The following is a 17,936-nucleotide window of genomic DNA, read 5'->3' as shown; positions in this document are numbered from 1 at the left end:
TGATTGCCTCTGCAGTTCTTTCTGTTATGCTCGAATTCGGGACCCCCAAAAGACCACCAGAGACCCAAGATCGATGTAAACAGCAAAGAGGTGTTTACTGCCAGCTAGCTGGGTCCTCCACACGCACACAGCAACTGTTGATGCCGAGAGGTCCCGAGCCCAGGGTTTGCAGCAGTTTTATACATTCTTTGGAGAAGGCAGGGACCCCCACATACATCATAGCATCTCTTAGCAAATCATCACACATCGAGGGAAAATCAAATAACAACTCTAAAACATGATTAGCACATTCACTGGCGGGAACAAGTTGGGTAGGGGTGATTGGTTACTACAAGAGGTGGATTTATTTGAACTGATTGGTTTAAGCCAAGAGGGGTGTATGTGCTGAACTACATGGTTTCCCAACACCATAAACTACTGGGAGGGTCATCTGGCAGCCCAGATATTTCCATGTCTCATGCTGATTGGTGGCTGCTAGGGGGTTGCTATGGGTCCCCACGTAGCCTGACTGAGTCAGGGACACCTGGCGCAGCAGATCTCTCCTGTTATTTGTAGATAAACAACCTAGCAGGGTGAGAATGTGCCTAGGAGTGCTCTGTGGGTCTTTCCAAGGACAAAGGTCATGTCCCTTCCTTGGATAGGCTTTGCTCTGAGGTAGAGGCTGGTTTTTCATTTCCAGTCAAAATGAATATAGTTCTCCCTTGGTATAGTTTGTGTACAAAATGGGTGTACAGGAGAGTGATTTTTTTTTTTTTTAAGATCAATTCCCTGGTCTCATGCATGCTAGAGTGTTCTACTAGAGCTACATCCCGAGTCCTGGAACCAAATATCTTTTAAATAGGGGAAAAACGAACCCATTCATACACTGAAAGTAAAGTATCCGCAGAGGGAGAGTTTTCCATTGCCCACGTGACGATCTGGATGAAGGAATCATGAAGGGGCAGGAAGGAAAGATCTTCATCGCAAAGGGCAGGAGGGATGGATCCAGATTCCTCTGCTTGCTCCCTAAAGGTCATCCTAAAAGAGGAGTGATGGGGGCTGTCAGACGCTCCGTGGGTATTTTGAAATAGCTGTGGCGAGAGAACAGACCGGCCTGCTTATTAGATTGAAGAGCAGCTATTAATTCTGAACTTGCAGCATGCCCTGGTCCTGCCGTTTTAAAGGATGTTATTTCATGTGGTATTTAGAACTACATTGTGGGGCGATCGTGTCTTCATTTTCCACACGAACAATTGTGACCTCACAAGGGATGAGTAATTTGCTCAAGACCCCATAGCTACTTTAGCGATACGAGACTTCAGCCCCGGGAACTGAGCTCGGGAATCCGCCCTTCAACCTCCAAGCAGGCGCAGCGCGCGCGGCGTTACCCAGAATTCTCCGCGCCGCGGAAGAGACCACTAGCTCAATGTTCCGGGGGGAGTTCTGGGAGGGGTCTGTAGCGTTTAAAGGGCTGGAAGTGCGGTTTTTGCCAGATCACCCTTTCTTATGTGAAGAATGGGAAATTCCGACATCTTAAGGTCCGTGGATTCTGCAGGATCCGCCTTTTCACTATGGACTTTGTGGAGGTAGGATGTTTTGTCGTGTACGGTTGGGTGTTGATGGCAAGGACGAAAAGAACTGGAACCTTTTTGTTTCCAGAAGCTTAGTGAAAGGGGCTGGTGTTGTAATGGCGTTTCTCCGTGGCGCCAATGTCCACGTGGGCTTTGTGGCTGACTCTGCGTCCGGGTGTCGGGAGGCTCACCGGGCAGAATCAGGCCACCCTGGACCGAGGGTTATAGACCGCGTGTTTTCCCTGCAGGGCTACCGCGGCAGGCGCCACGGGTCCGCAGATTTAAGGACCCAGAACTCCGGCCCGCCATGAGGACTGCGTAAACATGACAAAGCTGAGTAAGTTGGGGTCAGCCTGCAGCTCGGAGTCCACGGCGTGTGGACGGATTCCAATGGGACCGTAAGGGAGATCTGCTTGGCTGTCCTGATGATACGAATAATAGGAAGTGCCGTCAGAAGCGATAACTGACGATGTTTATGCTCGTCTGACCGCAGTCACAGAGATGCAGTGATTTAGCTGAATATTACTCTCTAGAATCTGCCCTCAATCTCTGTCCTTTTCCCATGTGTTTCAGATGGCGGGCTTAATGGAGAATATTGAAGGGAGCGGCCTGTCATAAGGTAAGCAAGCCCTGGTCTGGGAAGTGATTAATATTTGACGAAATTGTAACTTAGTTGCCTTAAGCATTCAAGTTGGCATTTTAGTTTTGTACATTTAGCATTATGGAATGTGTCATTGCATAAAGTGGAACTTCAGAAGCTGGAGAGGGATGCATTAAGCTGCATCTAGGAACTTGTGTTTTTTTCTTTTTTAACTCGGGGATGCTTTATCATTGAGCTGTATCCCTGACCTTTTTAAATTTTGAGACTAGGTTTAAGTGCCTAGGCTGGCCTTTGAACTTGGTGTTTCTGCCTCATCCTCTAGCATACTGAGATTACAGTTGTGGGCCACTCTTTTCTTTTAATGTAGTGCTGAGGATCGCACCTAGTGCCTCACACATGCTAGGTGAGTGCTCTACCACTGAGCCATAACTCCAGCCCCTCCAGTGAGTTTTTAAGGCAATGTTAGTTTTGTTTTTGACAATATACAGGTCTCTGGAGCAATACTGGAGAGTAGTGAGGTGTTGGCTGCTCTGATGAAACCAGTAATAATAGGAAGTGCCGTCAGAAGCGATAACTGACGATAACTATTCCTGGCTGACTGCAGTCAACAAGTCTTTACCATTTGTTGGTGCCCAGGATAAAGTTGGTCTGAACTGTGACAATTGCTATATTCACTTAGGTTGCATAGCAGAAGGAACACCAGCAGCTGAGTTTTGGAGCCTGGAACATTTGCCTTTTCGTGAGGTAAGCTTTGGCCTCTCTCTAGAGTATAGTGACCTTTATTGATGATATTCTGGAAATGCTGGGTGGCATGCATAGCTGTAGAGGGGTTCTCAGTTTACCTCTTGGTGATTTAATAATCTTGAACCAATTTACCTGTTCTGAGCTATGGTTTTCCTCATTTGTCAGAAGGAACCATAATCTTAAGTATGTGAGGTTTGAAATGTGACTGAGTAGAGTTACAGTTCCCAGACAATCTAATTAGGACTTATGTATTCATTAATTTTACAAAAAAATCTCTTCTGTAAGGTCTTAAAGGGCTTTTGTTAGGATGGACTTTAAATTAAGTTGCTACTCAGGCTAAAAGAAATGCCTCTCCTGCTTCTGTGGTTTTTAGGTGCTTTGTTTTATCCATTTTCAGGATTTTGGAATGGAGCCCCTGAAGTGCAGGTGGCAGCACCTAAGCCCTGGAGGAGGTAAGCCTTGATCTACACAAAAATTACCTTATTAGTAGAATGAAAAAGTGGCTAGTTTTAAGTGACTTAAAAGGATATCAAATGATGAAATCACCAAAATAGCTGGAATTACCGGCAGATTGGTAGTGGTGAACCTATGGTTTTCTGAAGATATCATTGCTCTTGTGAATGACTGCTGTTAATTGGAGTAGAAAGTAAGATTGAAATTTAGTTTCTTTTGCAGGCTGTATCTCCCAGAGGATGATCAGTTCCGGGGATCAGTAACCACCATTGATTTGGATTTTGAAAATCTAAACTGCTTCAACATTTGGAAACATGGGCATCAGGCTGTTCATAAGAGATCATTCAACAGGCCCGATTGGTGTCATTACCCCACCCAACAGGAATTTCTATACCTTTTAATCATTTTATGTGTACATATTGGTTGCCCTTATATTGGAAGGGTGAGATCTTTAAGCCAAAAATTGTTTCTCTTGAATATAATGTCTAATAATAAACAATGATCTTTGGTGATTCTTGAATATGCATATTTGAAAAACAAGTTCAATTTTACTTTTGTCAGGTATTAGCACTCATCTTGTAAACTTCTGGTCAGTCTAAGCTGTTTTCCTTTTAACAACTATAGACTTACAGGGAAAAATTTCCAAAAGCGTTTAAGGCATTCATACTTGATTCCAACCAATCCCTGCTGCCCATAGTCTATTTCCTTCCTGGGTATGATCTTTTCTATTTGCCAGGAGGCCAGGGGTCACTTGTAGCACTTGTGAGGCTTTGCTTCTTCCCTATACTTGCTTGCCTCAATATTGTGATTGTATCTGGTTTTGAGAATTCATTTGCTCCCAGTCTCTGGGCATGGGTCTAGGGGTTACTTGGGTTTAAAAGTTGATTATGGGGGCAGTGGACAAGGTGAGTTAGGCTCTTGCTTTCCAGTTTTCTCCTTAACTGCTATCTTGGTAACTGCCATGGGCTCAGTGGTCCTGGGATTTTTAGGAATGCCCTCATAAGTTAGGGGGTTGAAGCCAGAGCTTCAAGTGGTAGGCAAGTGCTCTGCTATTGAGCAAACATCCTTTGCATACAAGTTTGAGCTGTCCTTAAATTTGTGATTCCTCAGCCTGTGAATAACAATGCTGGCTAAGGATCAAGATTTCTGATGGGTTCTCCCATGCATGCCTGTGTGCATAGGCACTTGTCACCACAGGATGCTCTAAATATTTTAAGGTGTGGTGAGAGCTGGTTTTAGGAGCAGGTCCCTGGACCTGGAAGCTAAAATGTGGGAAGTCAGTTCCAAGTCTTGAGACCCAGCAAGAAGAGCACCTTCCTTAAGTCCTTGCTTAGCATAGCTAAGAACTAGGCTCCAACCTCATTAAGTTGGACTTAACATCTGGGTGGAATTTGCTTCCCCAAGTAGGACAAGGGTAATACAGAACTGGGATGGCAGAGGCCTGTCTGCTGTTTGGAGAAAAGCTCTTGGTAACATTGGCTCAAGCTTCATCATCTCCAAACCTATGCTTTTCCCAAATCTGAGGAAGCTAAGGGGTACTTGGAGCCCCTTGAGCTAGGGGTGAGTTATTGGGAGCCACAAGGCAGATGCTGGGATTTATAGGAGAGATGGAAAGGACCAAAGGGAAGTAGTGCACTAATCCCTCTTTCCCAGATACTAGGGTCTGCTCTTCTGTGGGGAAGGCTGCTGTAGCCCCAGCCTCCTGATGGGAGGAGCCCCTAACTTGCCTCAGCCATCCTGCTCTATAGACTCCCTGGTGAGGCTTACCACTTACGTGTCATGTCTGAGTCACAGCCTCTTTGCCCTCATGGTGGTCTTTGGCAGGTGACACAGGGCCCCCTCCAGGGTCCTCCTGGCCCAATGTCCCTTCCCGAATCTCCTCCCCACTGCCTGGCCCCTCACCCAGTTCCAGGATGGTGGGTAGGTGGCCCTGTTTGGGAGACCGCTTGCGCAGGCTGAGCAAGAAGGGCTGGGGCAAAGAGAAGATGTCCACATTGTTCCCCAGATCTATCCATGTGACATTGGGGAACTTGCTGGGGTCCTTCAGGGTGTCAGTAAGGTCACGCAGCAAAGCCCGGGTCAGCCGATTGCCATTGAGGGCTAGTGTGGTGAGGCGGGGCAGGGTGCTGAGTGCTGGCAGCAGTTGCAGGACCATGTCATCTGTGAGGCCTGTGAAGCCCAGCTCCACGCTGTCTACTTGCTCCCCACAGCGCTGCAGGTAGTTGGTCACTCGTTCCAGGTCACGGGAGGTCAGTGGGATGCCAGACAGGTCCACTGTGTTGTCTGGAGGGTTCCCAGCCAGGACGGCCTTGAGGCTTAAAAGGAAGGGACAGCAAGTGAAGTGGACTTCCTTGAGAGAGAAACAGCCACCACCATGGAGCCAGCCTCTGCTTAGCTAATTCTAGGGATCATTTTCACAAACTTGCAGATAAATTACAAACGCAGAACTAGGAGAAAACGGGGACATCCTGTGTCCTGGCACTGTTGTATATCTCTAGCAGGCTGGGTGGAGTGGTCTGAGGCTGCCATTCCTGCAGGACCACAAGGGAAAGTTCCAGGCTTCCATATGATATTTGTGTTTGCATCTTAGTCGCCTTTAAGTTACTTAACCTTTTAGGCCTCAGTTACTTCAAAAATTGGAGCTAAGAGATAGGGTTGTTAAGTGGAATAACAAATGCAAAGCATTTAATGGTGCTTTTGTAAGGGAGTGATGGATAAATGTTTGCTGCTGTCATTATTGGTCACTTGGGCTGAGCTGCTTTTCTCACCACTCTTGGGTGATAGTTGAGCTGACCCAAGAATGGTACAAAGTTTCTCTGAGGTCCCATCTTCTCCACCAGTTGGAAGATCCTCTGGCAGAGGCCTGCAGGACCGTAGGCAGAGGAAGCACAGGGGCTCCGAAACTGGTGGCAGCTGCTGCCTCCTGGAGGCTCAGTGCTCTCTATTTCCACTGCTTGTCAGCTATTGTTTTTTGCCCTCTTTGTTGCCCTCCTCCTTGTTCTGGAGCCAAGGCCCAGGCTGCTCAGCCTGGGGAGGAATGTGCCCTTCCCACCATCCATCTTGTTGTGGCTGGCTTCAAGGCTCAGTCACAGTGGTGAGATGCTCGTTTTTCTAAATTTCCAAGTGCCCAGGCAAGCCCTGAGTCCCAACCTTGGGAAGGAAAGGGAGGTGGAAGGGGCTCACAGCTTGCTCTGTGAGCATGTTAATACCAGCATCTCAGGGGTCACAGATTTCCTGGCAAAACCAGGTAATTTCCTATTCTTAGGGTCTCCTGAAGGTGGGAGATTGGTTATAGCTGGCTCATTTTGCTGCTTCTGATTAGGGGCTAGCCCAAGGAGCTTGGAGGTAAAGCTTTCAAGGCATGAGGTTTAACTGCCTGGAATAATGCCTGGCATTTGTTCATGACTTCTTTTATCAATGTTAGTAACAAAGGAGACACATTACACCAGGGAAACAAGGGTGGTGAACAGCTCTGCACTGGAGTCAAACCTGAGTTTGAATCCGGCCCTGCTAATTACCAGCTGTGAAATCCTGGCCAGTCAAATGGTAACAGTGACAAGTCCTACCTCATTCATTCCTTTAACAGATGTTTATTAAGCTCCTACTATGTGCCAGTATTGTTCTAGGTACTGGGATCACAATGGTGAACAAGATGGGCAAGATTCCTTCCCTTCCCTCTCCATCACACATCCAGGATCCCTTTCCAGCTCCTCACATACACCTGGAATGCCCTCCTGGCTGCTTTTCCTATCCTTAAATTCTTCTGGAACTCACCGCCTTCAGGCTGCTTTCCTGGACACCCCACTGCCCTCAGCCCTTCTCCCCCTGCCCTGGAGAGTATCATAGCAGGATGGGCAGGAGCATGGCAGACTTGCTTAAGGGGACCACCACTCACCAGGCTTGTGGCTTCCTCTTCACCATCCCTCGGTGCCGCCTCCACTCAGAGTGGGGGCTGAGGTGATAGGTCAGCTGTCGGCATAGCTTCTCCATGGCACCTAGTGCGTCTCCTTCCTGCAGAGGCAACCATAGGTGTGGGACCATTAGTGTCAATGAAATGGTCAGAGGTGCACAGGCTCTCACATCCCCAGGCTTCCTGTCTTCTTGGGACAAGCACAGCATTCTGAGGCTGAGCAGGGGAATATCTGCTCTGCTGGCCCTGGATGGGTGCCCCCTGCAGGGTGCAGTGGGTATGAGCTTGTCTGCACAGTGATTTAGTTTGTGTGCATTGATGGAAAACTTCAGATTTATATTTTAAAAAATCTGGATTGCAGGCATTCTGGCAATAACTGGCTGGTGGTGAGTATCAGATGATCCCTTTGACTGGGATTCACCACAGCCCCTGCCACTCCCCAACATCCAGGGCCACTCTGTTCACTCGCTTGCTCAACAAATACTTATTGAGCACTTAGTAGGTGGCAGGCTCTTATTCTAGGAAGCTGTGCTGCAGCCATGAGCAAATGTCCTGGTTCTTGTATATGACACAATAAAGAGAAAAGTGAAATATTTTTATCTGTCTCTCTTAAAAGTGGGAAAATAAAAGACTGAGAGGACCAAGTCTAGCTCAGCCAAATTCTTTCATCTATATTACTTGTCTGACCCATTAACATCTGAGTTTGAGACCCTGGGCATTATGGGCTGAACTTTGTACCTCCAAAATTTCTATGTTGATATCCTAACCCCCAGTTCTGAAGAATGTGATTGTTTTTGACATAGGGCTTTTAGCAAGGTAATTAAGGTAAAATGAGGTCATGGGTGGATCTTAATATGGCTGTTGTCCTTATAAGAAGTGATTAGGGGGTTGGGATTATGGCTCAGCAGTAGAGCGCTTGCCTAGCACAGGTAGGACTCAGGTTTGATCCTCAGCACCACATAAAAATGAAGGCATTGTGTGTGTCCATCTACACCTAAAAAATAAGTATTAAAAAAAAAAAAAGAGAAGTGATTAGGGGGCTGGGATTGTGGCTCAGTGGTAGAACACTTGCCTAGCATGTGTGAAGCACTGGGTTTGATCCTCAGCACCACATAAAAATAAATAAAGGGGGCTGGGATTGTGGCTCAGCAGTAGAGTGCTCGCCTAGTACACGTGGGACCCGGGTTCGATCCTCAGCACCACATAAAAATAAAGGCATTGTGCGTGTCCATCTACACCTAAAAAATAAATATTTTAATAAATAAATAAAGGTTAAAAAAAATCTCCCTCTTAAAAAAAAAAAAAAAAAGCAATTAGGACCACTGGGCCCAGTGACGCATGCCTGTAATCACAGCAACTTGGCTGAGGTGGGAGGATCACAAGTTTGAGGCCAGACTCAGCAACTTAGCAAGACCCTATCTCAAAGTAAATAGGGCTTGAGGATATAGCTCAGTGTTGGAGCACCTCTGGGTTCAATCTCCAGTACCTACCCCCCAACAAAAAAAAAAAGATTAAGATCAGATACAGGGGACTGTCTGTTGTTGACTTTCCTTGGGATGGAGCTGGAGTCTCGTATAAAGAAAAGACCATGTGAGGATACAAGAAGGAGTTCTAGGAAGAGAAGTCTCAGAAGAAAGCAATCCTGCCAATCTTATACTTTTGACCTCTAGAATAGTGAGAAAAATAAATTTCTGTTGTTTAAGCCACTAGCTGTATTTCATTTATTTTTGTTATGTCAGCTGAGCTGACTATACTGGATTGCAGCATAAAGATTCCAACTCCATCCCACATGATTCCAATAAGCAGCCCCATGTGCCAGACTTGTGCCAGGTAGAGAGGGCAGGAGTCCTGCCTGGGTGGATGAGTGGCCAAGAATGGGCTTCTGCTAAAAGATTCAGAGAGCCAGAAAGTGCTCAGGCTCATATGGACACCACTGGGGATGTGACAAGGTTCAATGCATTAAGGCATGGCTAGCTTTTAAATTATGATTGCCATCGTCACTTTGCTAATAGAGAGGCAGCATATTAAGTAGTTATGAATATGGACTTGGGGCTGGGCATGGTGGTATACACCTGTAATCCTAGCGGCTAGGGAGGCTGAGGCAGGAGGATCATGAATTCAAAGCCAGCCTCAGCAACTCAGGGAGACCCTGACACTAAATAAAATACAAAAAAGGGATGGGGATATGCAACCCTGGGTTCAATTCCTAGCACACACACACACAAAAAAAAAGTGGATCTGAGGCCAAATTATGTGGATTCGAGTCTTGGCTTTGTTTCTTCCTATGTGGCCAGGGGCAAATCATTGACCTCTCTGCTTCCAACACTCATCTATGAAGAGATAACAGCACTAAGCTCACAGGATTCTGGGAGAATTAAATGAGTTACTACTTGTACAGCATCTTTATGCAGTTCTGAACATAGTAAGCTCTCTAGGATTGATTGCTAAATGAATAGTCAGCCCAAGTACAGATAAAAAATATTTGAAACAAAACTTGTGTCTGTTCTGAATATGTACACACTATTCTTGTTATTACTCTGTAAACAATATAACAATTACTTACATAGTATTTACCTGGTATTAGGTATTATAAATAATCTAGAGATGATTAAAGCATACAGGAGGCTATGTATAGGCTGCATACAAAAAAGGCCATGTAATATAAGGAACTTGAAGATCTGTGGATTCTGGTGTCTGCAGGGGGTCCTGGATCTAATCCCCTGTGGAATCGGGGCGGGGGGCGGGGCGGGGAATGGATATGTTGATCTGTACCAGCATGAATACACTGAACCCCTATGGGTGAAGAAGGAAGGTTACTTCTGCCCAGGCTCAGATTTGAGCTGGGCTTTAAGAGCAGACTGAGTAGTGACTTAGGGTGAAGAAAGGAAACATGAGGCATCCTTGAATGAGGAGGAAACAGATTGTGTGTGTGTGTGTGATGGGGCATGGGGGCAGGTGAGAATCTGGGGCCTGAACACTTTGGGCTATCTCTGTGGCTACAGCTTTGGTCTAGGCCTCCCTCATTCCCTTCCCTGAATTATCATGCACCAGGTATTGTGCTAGAACTTTATGGAATCCCAACCCTCTAAGAGAGAATATCTGTCATCATCATTGTTACACAGAGGAGGAAGGGAGAAAACCGAAGTCCATGAGGCCAGGCAGGGCTGATGGAGAAACAACAGAAGAGACCAGGAATTGCAGGCCAGGGAGGGCCCAGAGTGGACGGCACTGTTTAGAGCCCACCTGTGGACTCTCATTCTCCACAAGCCTCGCCCCTTCTCCCCATATATATTGGTACTGGGGACTGAACCCAAAGTGGATCTACCACTGAGCTACATCCCCAGCCCTTTTTATTTTGAGACAGCATCTTGTCAAGTTGCCGAGTCACTGGGATCACAGGCATGTGGCACTGCACCTGCCATGCTCTACTGCCTCAGGCTGGCAGATAAATAAGCAGGAATTGCCTGGCACCATAGGCAGTCTCACTGACAACCCCTAGAGTTGACATCAGATTCCTAGACCCAGATTCTTACTTAGTCTAGTCACATGGAATGGATGGGAAGACACTGAGGGGGAAGCAGGGGGAACGCTGCTCACATGGGAAATTGAGAAGGCACAGAGAAGCAGGAGAGTGTGGAGCTGTGGGCATCAGGGAGGAGGAGGATGGCCAGTCAGATGACCGCAGGGGCCACTAGATCTCCAATAAGGAGGCCTTAGCACAGGCTTGGGGGTAAAACAATGGAATGTGACAAAAGAGATGGGTGGGTAGCTAGGGCACAGGGAGATCAAACAGTTCCCCAGGTGATTCCCTTGTACAGCCAAAGTGGAGAAGCACCAGGTCAGATGCTTTAAAAGCAGTGGGTGGGATCAAGTGGCCTGCCAAGCATTCCCAGGACAGAACATTGCCAGTCTCCTGAAGCAGCTGGTCCAAAGCTGAGCACTGAGCTCCTCATCTCTGGCTCCTCCTCCAACCGCTTCCCAGGGTTCCAAAATTGGAGGGTGGGGTGGGGGAGCATAGACTTTCCCTCCACCCTCTAGGCCTGGGCAGCTGAGCCTTAAAGAAAGAGAACAAAGAGGTAAAAGAAGGGTGTCAATGCACCACTTATGCCACAAGGGGGTAGCTGTGTGCAGGTTGAGGCTCCGGACTGAGAGAGAAATTCAGGGAGCCTCAGCCTCATTGGCTAAACTGGGACAATAGATGTGGACACTGAATAGAGTGGTAGTTGAGGCTAAATGTGAGTTAATGATCGCACAGAAGTGACAGTTCGCTTCTGTTCATCTGAACTAAATAGACCATAGATAACTTTTTTTTTTTTTTTTTTGTGGTGGGAACCCAGTATCTTTAGCATGCTAGGCAAGCACATTACCAGAGTTATACCCTCAGCCCTATTTACATTTATCGAGCTCTTATGATTCATTAGGTCTCTCCTCTGCACGCTGCATTGATAAACTCATGCAGCTTAGAACAATCTTAACATACCTACTTTACAAATGAGGGAACTGAGCCGTTCTGGAGCCTGGCTCATGACAATTCCTGAAGCAGGGAGAATATAGAAAGGAGTAAGTCCCTGATCTTCCACTCTTCCTGCCCCCCACCCCCACCCCCACCCCCATCTTACTCCAGGCAGAAAGTGGTGAAGGATTAAGCAGAGAAACCAGCACACAGTCTCTGTATCTGGACTGGTATCTAGCAGAAGTGAGCAGGGTGGTCAATATGATGAATTTATGAATGAATGAGGGAAAGACAATGATTGATGTAATACTGGAGGCCTTTTCAAAGGTCCCTGAGGGAGGAAAAGTGGCAGATGGCATCACTTTCTGACAGCTAGGAGATGGAGCAGTGTCAGGGCACTGGGATCCTCCCTGAGGGGCCTCCAGGCCTGCCTCAAGCATCTTTCCAACAGGTCACTGAGAAGTCCCTTGAAGAGATCCTTCCCGACACCTCCAGACAGTTCACTGGATAGGTCTGGAGAACCTACACTGCCCTGAGACACCTTGATTGCGCCATGGCCCCTTCCTTCCTTCACCTTCCTCTCTGGGTAAGAGGAAGAGCTATAGAGAGTTGATCCTACAAACTGCCATTGAGCCTCCTGCATAGGTTAGGATTCTTGTATTGACCAGAAGCCCATTCAGATGGCTCAAATGTTTATCCCACAGATACACAACGTCTTGTGGATCCAAAGGCAGCTAAGCTTGATCAACTTCATAAAAACATGGTGCAAAAGTCCATTCACCTCTCCTCTCCTCAACCCTGCCTTCCTTTGTTTCTCTGCAGACTGTTCTTTCCCATGCCACTCACATGGTAGGAATATGGCTGTGTCCACACTGCTGCCCCCGGCCCCTGCCATTTACTTCTCAGGGTTCCAGTTCCCAGAGGAGTCAGGGCTGTGTCTGAGTTTCAAGTCCAGGTTCCAGGGCATATTGGTTGTGCTCTGCCAGTGCCCACTTTTGGATCAGTCATCTGGAGCTTGGCAGTGGGGTCGGGTTGCACAAAGAGCCACTGGTCTGCACTACTTGAAGAAGAAAGTTCCCAAAGGAGAGTGGCCAGCAGCCCACTGGAGGGCTGGGTGCAGGGCATGTGACATGCATAATAAACATTGCCTCTTGCCATAATTCTCTCAGGCCAGGTTAGCATGACACACGTGGCTGCTTCATATCTGGGAGGCAGCTGTCTCTTGACATTTAAAGTACACACAGCTGAGCATGGTGGCACACTCTATAATCCCAATGACTTGAGAGGCTGAGGATTGCAAGTTTGAGGACAAGTCTGGGTAACTTAATGAGACCCCTCAAAAAAAAAAAAGATAAAAAAGGCTGAAAATATAGAGTGATAAAGCATTCTTGGGTTCAATCCTCAGTACTGGGGGGAAGAAAATCACACATGAGTGGCACTTCCTCCCCTTTTGTTTCCTCCTTTCTTCCCTACCTTCTTATTCCTCTATCTCCTCTTTCATTCCTCCATCTCTGAGCTTGTTGAAGAAGGCCTCTGAGAAGATGTTTGAGTTCAGTCTGAAAGCAGGAGAAGAAAGTGTAGCCAGAGGAGGCTCATGTTGTGTCCAAGGGGACAGCCACCTCCTAAGGTGGCTTCAGCATTGTACCAAGAACAGAGAGGCAGCCTGTGTGGCTTCAGCAGAGCATGCAGGGTCAAGAGTAGGAAAGATGAAACCCGAGATGGAGTTTTAACTTACTTTTTAATTTCATTTTTTTTTGTGGTGCTTTTTAATTTTATTTTTATTTCTGAAGGATTTTCAGTGAGATATGGATGAGATCCAATTTACCTGTCACACCAAAGAGCTCTGGCTGCTCTCCAGAGTACAGGAAGTAGGGAGGCAAAAGTGGAAGCCCAGAACCCAGTGGGAGGAGATTTCATTCTGGAGACAGGATGTGGCTGGTCAGAAAGGCAGCAACAGAGGTGGGCAAAAACGGGAAGTCAACAAGCAGCATCTGTGGCTCCTTTTTAGCATGGCTCTCAGATTACTAGAGCTGGCTTTGTTGGGACACTCAAGACAGAAGTGCCTGGGAATTTACCTCTTCTGGGAAGTCCTTCGCCTGGGACAAGTGCAGAAGTGTGAAAGCCCAGTCTCTGCCTCAGCCTGGGACTCTGCCTGAGATTGCCTGGCTTCCCTTCTACCTTACCCGGCTTCTGCTACCGGGTAGCCATCTTAGTGGGAAGGCTGTCTTGCAGATGCTTCCCCATGTGATCAGCCCTTTTCCTTCTTCCCATCTCACAGCTGATGGAGACCACCTCATAGCTGGCAGTTCTGACAGAGAGGCGGCCTGTGTGACTTGAGCAGAGCATGCACGGTCTACAGCTTCTGGGCCCACAACTTGGGCTGTTAGGAGATTTTCAGATGCAAAGAACTTAGAGGAGGAAGTCCTGGTGTCAGTCCTGAGCTGCAGTGGGATTACCCCAATCACCAGCTTGGGGACCCAGAGCCAGGACCTCTCACCCCTGTCTCATCCACAATTGGGAGAGTTCTTCAAAAGAGCCTCTCCTGCCACATGGCCTTGGGAGGGGCAGGGGACCCAGGGGCCAGGTACTGGGCCTCCAGTAGGGGCAACCATACTCTAGCTGGCTCTGGAAATCCCAGAGACCAGCCTGCTGTTTTCCAAGACACCAAGTGGGCAACGACCACACCTTCTGCTGTTCCCACAACAGACCTGCAGGGCCTGAGCACACTGCCAACACAGGTAGCTGCTCACTGATCTGCTGCCACCTTGGCTCCTGGTCACCCAGGCCAGGCACACACAAGGGCCTCTCTCAAATGATCTCATTGAAGTCTGGAAACAGGCTGGTAGGAGATGATTTTGATGCCCAATTTATTTATGTTTATTGCAAATTTTTAAATTTTTTGATATTGGGGATTGAACCCATGAGGAGCACTCTATCACTTGGCTGTACCCCTAGGCCTTTTTTTATTTTGAGTGTGGGTCTCACTAAGTTGCTCAGGGCCTTGCTAAATTGCTGAAGCTGGCCTTGAACTCTTGCTTGAACTCTTGATCCCCTTGAGCTGCTGGAATTAAAGGAGTGTGTCACCATGCCTGGCTTGGTACCCATTTTAGGGTTGACGAAAACAAAATTCAGGTAATCCAGTGATTTGAGAAAGGTCATGCCATGTAATGGACTGAAGGTTTGCTCACCCTCTCATTCGTATGTTGACACCCTTTTGCCCAAGGTGATGGTATTAGGACATAGGCTTTGGGAGGTGATTAGGTAATGAGGGTGGAGCCCTCAGATGGGACTACTGCCTTGATAAGAGGAGGCCAGGGAGCTCTCTTGCCCTGTTCCACCATGTGAGAACCCAAGGAGAAGGCAGCAGTCTGTGGCCAATAAGAGACTACACACCAGACACCCTGATCTTAAACTTTCAGGCTCCAGATAGTGAAAAGTAAATTTCTGTTTACAAGCACTCCAACTTATGGTACTTTCTACTACAGCCTGAACTAAGAGCACATATGTGGACCCTCCAGTGTCCACCCAGGGCTCTCTTCTTTCAGTCCTGCCTGATCCTGTCTCATGGGGCTTAAGGATAGTTAACCACTTCCCATGTCCTGACCAGCACCAGGCAACTGCATGGGTCCAAACCTCCCGCAGCTCTCAGGTGAGGTATGACCTTTTCCAGATCACTTCATTAACTGAATCTTGTTCTCCTCAATTCTCATGGGTGTAAAAATAATAGCTTATCTATGTTTCTTGAGAGCATATTGCCTGTCATTCCTCTTACCTGTAAGCCAACTCAACTCCTGTTCTAGAAAATGCAGGGGTTCAGAGCCTTTAAGCTCTCTCCACAGGCCCATTTCTGATAACTTTCCTGCTTCCCAAGGATGGATCAATCTGAATGAGAGGCCAGGGTGGTTCCAGACTGAGCTGGTTGGTTCCCCGTGGCCTTTGGTACCAATTGGCTCTCTCCCCGAGTCCCTGAGATTTCAGGTCCACTGATCTCATTACTGGCTTTTCTTACTGTCTCCTATTTGAGGTCAGCATTCCTGCTGTCTGCTGCCTCCCATCTTGACCCTAGCCAATATCCAGCTAGGGATAACCCCAGCCCATAACAGCTCCATAACCCCAGAAGCCAGAGAGAAGGCTTTAGACAAAGGGCTTGGTCCCAGAGGCTTCTTTTCCCCTGGGCGAAGTCCTAACTCCTTGGGTTATTATGGAATAGGCTAAAAGAGGTATAGGCTTAGGATACCATCTCCCTACTCTTATCCCAGATGCTACTCTGAGAATGGATGCTTGTCTCCATACCCCTTGCTTCTGCTCTGACTTCCTGCCCATCATGGATGAAGTACTTTTTTTCAGAAGTTGTCGGAAACTGAGGGTTGGGAGGGAAGGAACCAAAACCACAGAGAAGAGCTCAAGTGTGAAGCTGCCCCTGGCCCTCCCTGCCTAATCCAGGGTCCTGCTGCACAGACCCAGGTGAGCCAGCCTAGACCCTGGGGCTGGCAGGACCATCCACAAGAGGTTGAGTGCTATTTTTTTGGGGGTGGGGGTGGGGGTACTGGGATTGAACCCACTGGTTCTTTATCACTGAACTACATCCCTAGTCCTTTTTATTTTCTGAGACAGGGTCTTGCTAAGCTGCTGAAGCTGACCTTGAATTTGAGATCCTCTTTCCTCAGCGTCCCAAATTGCTGGGATTATAGGTGTGTGCTACCAGGCTTGGCTAAGCAGCAATTTGGAAGCCTGGAGACTGCTGGAGCTGTTTCTTGTAGCTCTCTAGGGCCAGGTAAGAAAGGGACATTAGTGAAATGGTTGCATAACATGACACACAACCTCAGAGCGGAAGATAAATCTGGGAGTGGTGAGGACTGAGGCAAACAGGAGAACCCAAGGCAAGGCCACTGCTAGCCTTATATGGTACTTTTGTGCAAATAAGGAGAAGCCCACTTCTAGGTCTTGGACCTGTGCCCCTGACTTGTTGGACAGACAAAGAGGGCTGAATTTTAACTATCTCCTGCCTCCTCCATCTTGGCCACCCCTCTAGCATGTCTTTGGGCAGTGTAGATTCTACGTAAAAGGATGCCTGTCAGCTGTCACTCTGTAGGGATGAGGGCCTCATGATGAAGTTTCCAGTTTTTCAAGGGCAGTAGAATATAGGGCTTTTTTTGGTACTGGAGACTGAACCCAAGGGTACTCTACCATGGAGCCACATCCCCAGCCCTTTCTCATTAATTTATTTTTTTTAATATTTATTTTTTAATTATAGTTGGACACAATACCTTTATTTTATTTATTTATTTTTATGTGGTGCTGAGGATCAAACCCAGAGCCTCGCCACATACTAGGTTAGTGCTCTACCACTGAGCTATAACCCCGGCCCTGCCTTTTTTTATTTTGAGACAGGCCTTGCTAAGTTACTGAGGCTGGCCTGGGACATGTGATCCTCCTGCCTCAGCCTCCGAGTTGCTGGGATTACAGGTGTGCACCACCATGCCTTTTTAAGATTTAAAAAATTTAAAAAACTGGTAATGAATTTTCCTCATAAGCCCAATAAAACTCGTCTGCACTGATAATGCCTATGAGGGGCCACCTTCTCAGTGCCTGCAGGAGGGGGCTCATCCTCCTTGGTCCCTATATTACTCTACCCAGAATGGTGCCCACTTCACACCCCAAGACCTGGCTGGCTCAGACCACAACCACCCTACCGGCTTGGGACAATGGATGTAGCGGGCGAGGCTGATGATAAGGTCATGTGTGATGGGGTCCACCAGGTTCCGGAAGCTGGCATAGCGATACAGAACATCGTCCAGTGAGGTTGACTCCATGCCCAGATCCTGAAAGAGCAGATGTCCAGAGGTTAGGGGCAAATTCCCAGAGGTCAGGTGTCATCCAACTTGCCTGGCAGGAGCAAGAGGTGCAGCTCTTGGAGGCAGCAAAGCCTCCCCCCAGAATCCTGTGTACAGCATTCCTCAGGGGACCAAGATAAGCTCCTCCCTATTTCTTTACCTCCCAGGTGAGGAAGAGGGACCCACATCTGCAGATCCTAGTTTATGAACCTCTCCCAAGATAGTCTCTCCAGAGTGCCTCTCTGGTTTCCAGAAGGATGAAGCTAAGGGTAGCTGCCTTAGCCCTGGTGGCTGCTTCTCCCTAAGGGCAGAGTTAGGAGGCCGCATGCACAACAAACACTCCTGCCTTGTGCTAGGACGGTTTTCTTTTTTTTTCCCTCCCCCTTCTGCT

General features: G+C 47.7%; 1 protein-coding gene, 1 long non-coding RNA gene and 3 other non-coding genes across 6 annotated transcripts in view; 4 read left to right on the top strand and 1 right to left on the bottom strand.

Annotated features, from left to right (window-relative positions):
• Positions 1-1,615: 1,615 nt before the first annotated feature.
• On the top strand, positions 1,616-3,868 carry LOC143409622 (uncharacterized). Of its 2 annotated transcripts, none has more exons than XR_013092669.1 (5): positions 1,616-1,887; positions 2,124-2,169; positions 2,831-2,895; positions 3,293-3,347; positions 3,571-3,868. It is a non-coding gene; the product is annotated as an uncharacterized LOC143409622 (long non-coding RNA). The 2 variants fall into 2 exon arrangements; XR_013092668.1 differs by having other exon boundaries at positions 3,269-3,347.
• On the top strand, positions 1,969-2,039 carry LOC143411080 (small nucleolar RNA SNORD49). The gene has a single exon (XR_013092798.1). It is a non-coding gene; the product is annotated as a small nucleolar RNA SNORD49 (small nucleolar RNA).
• On the top strand, positions 2,678-2,751 carry LOC143411079 (small nucleolar RNA SNORD49). Its single transcript, XR_013092797.1, has one exon. It is a non-coding gene; the product is annotated as a small nucleolar RNA SNORD49 (small nucleolar RNA).
• On the top strand, positions 3,427-3,497 carry LOC143411101 (small nucleolar RNA SNORD65). Its single transcript, XR_013092815.1, has one exon. It is a non-coding gene; the product is annotated as a small nucleolar RNA SNORD65 (small nucleolar RNA).
• The window catches only part of Lrrc75a (leucine rich repeat containing 75A), a 39,466-nt gene continuing 25,242 nt past the window's right edge, over positions 3,713-17,936 (bottom strand). Inside the window, exons 2-4 of the mRNA XM_076870038.1 lie at positions 17,405-17,533; positions 7,244-7,359; positions 3,713-5,663 (exon numbers count right to left, since the gene is read on the bottom strand). Coding sequence (XP_076726153.1) covers positions 5,126-5,663; positions 7,244-7,359; positions 17,405-17,533 — 783 coding nt within the window. The 3' untranslated portion in view covers positions 3,713-5,125. The remainder of the gene's footprint in view (positions 5,664-7,243; positions 7,360-17,404; positions 17,534-17,936) is intronic.

This window comes from Callospermophilus lateralis, chromosome 11 (genome assembly GCF_048772815.1).
Source record: "Callospermophilus lateralis isolate mCalLat2 chromosome 11, mCalLat2.hap1, whole genome shotgun sequence".
Lineage (NCBI taxonomy): Eukaryota > Metazoa > Chordata > Mammalia > Rodentia > Sciuridae > Callospermophilus > Callospermophilus lateralis.
This window is presented reverse-complemented; position numbering and strand designations above follow the sequence as displayed.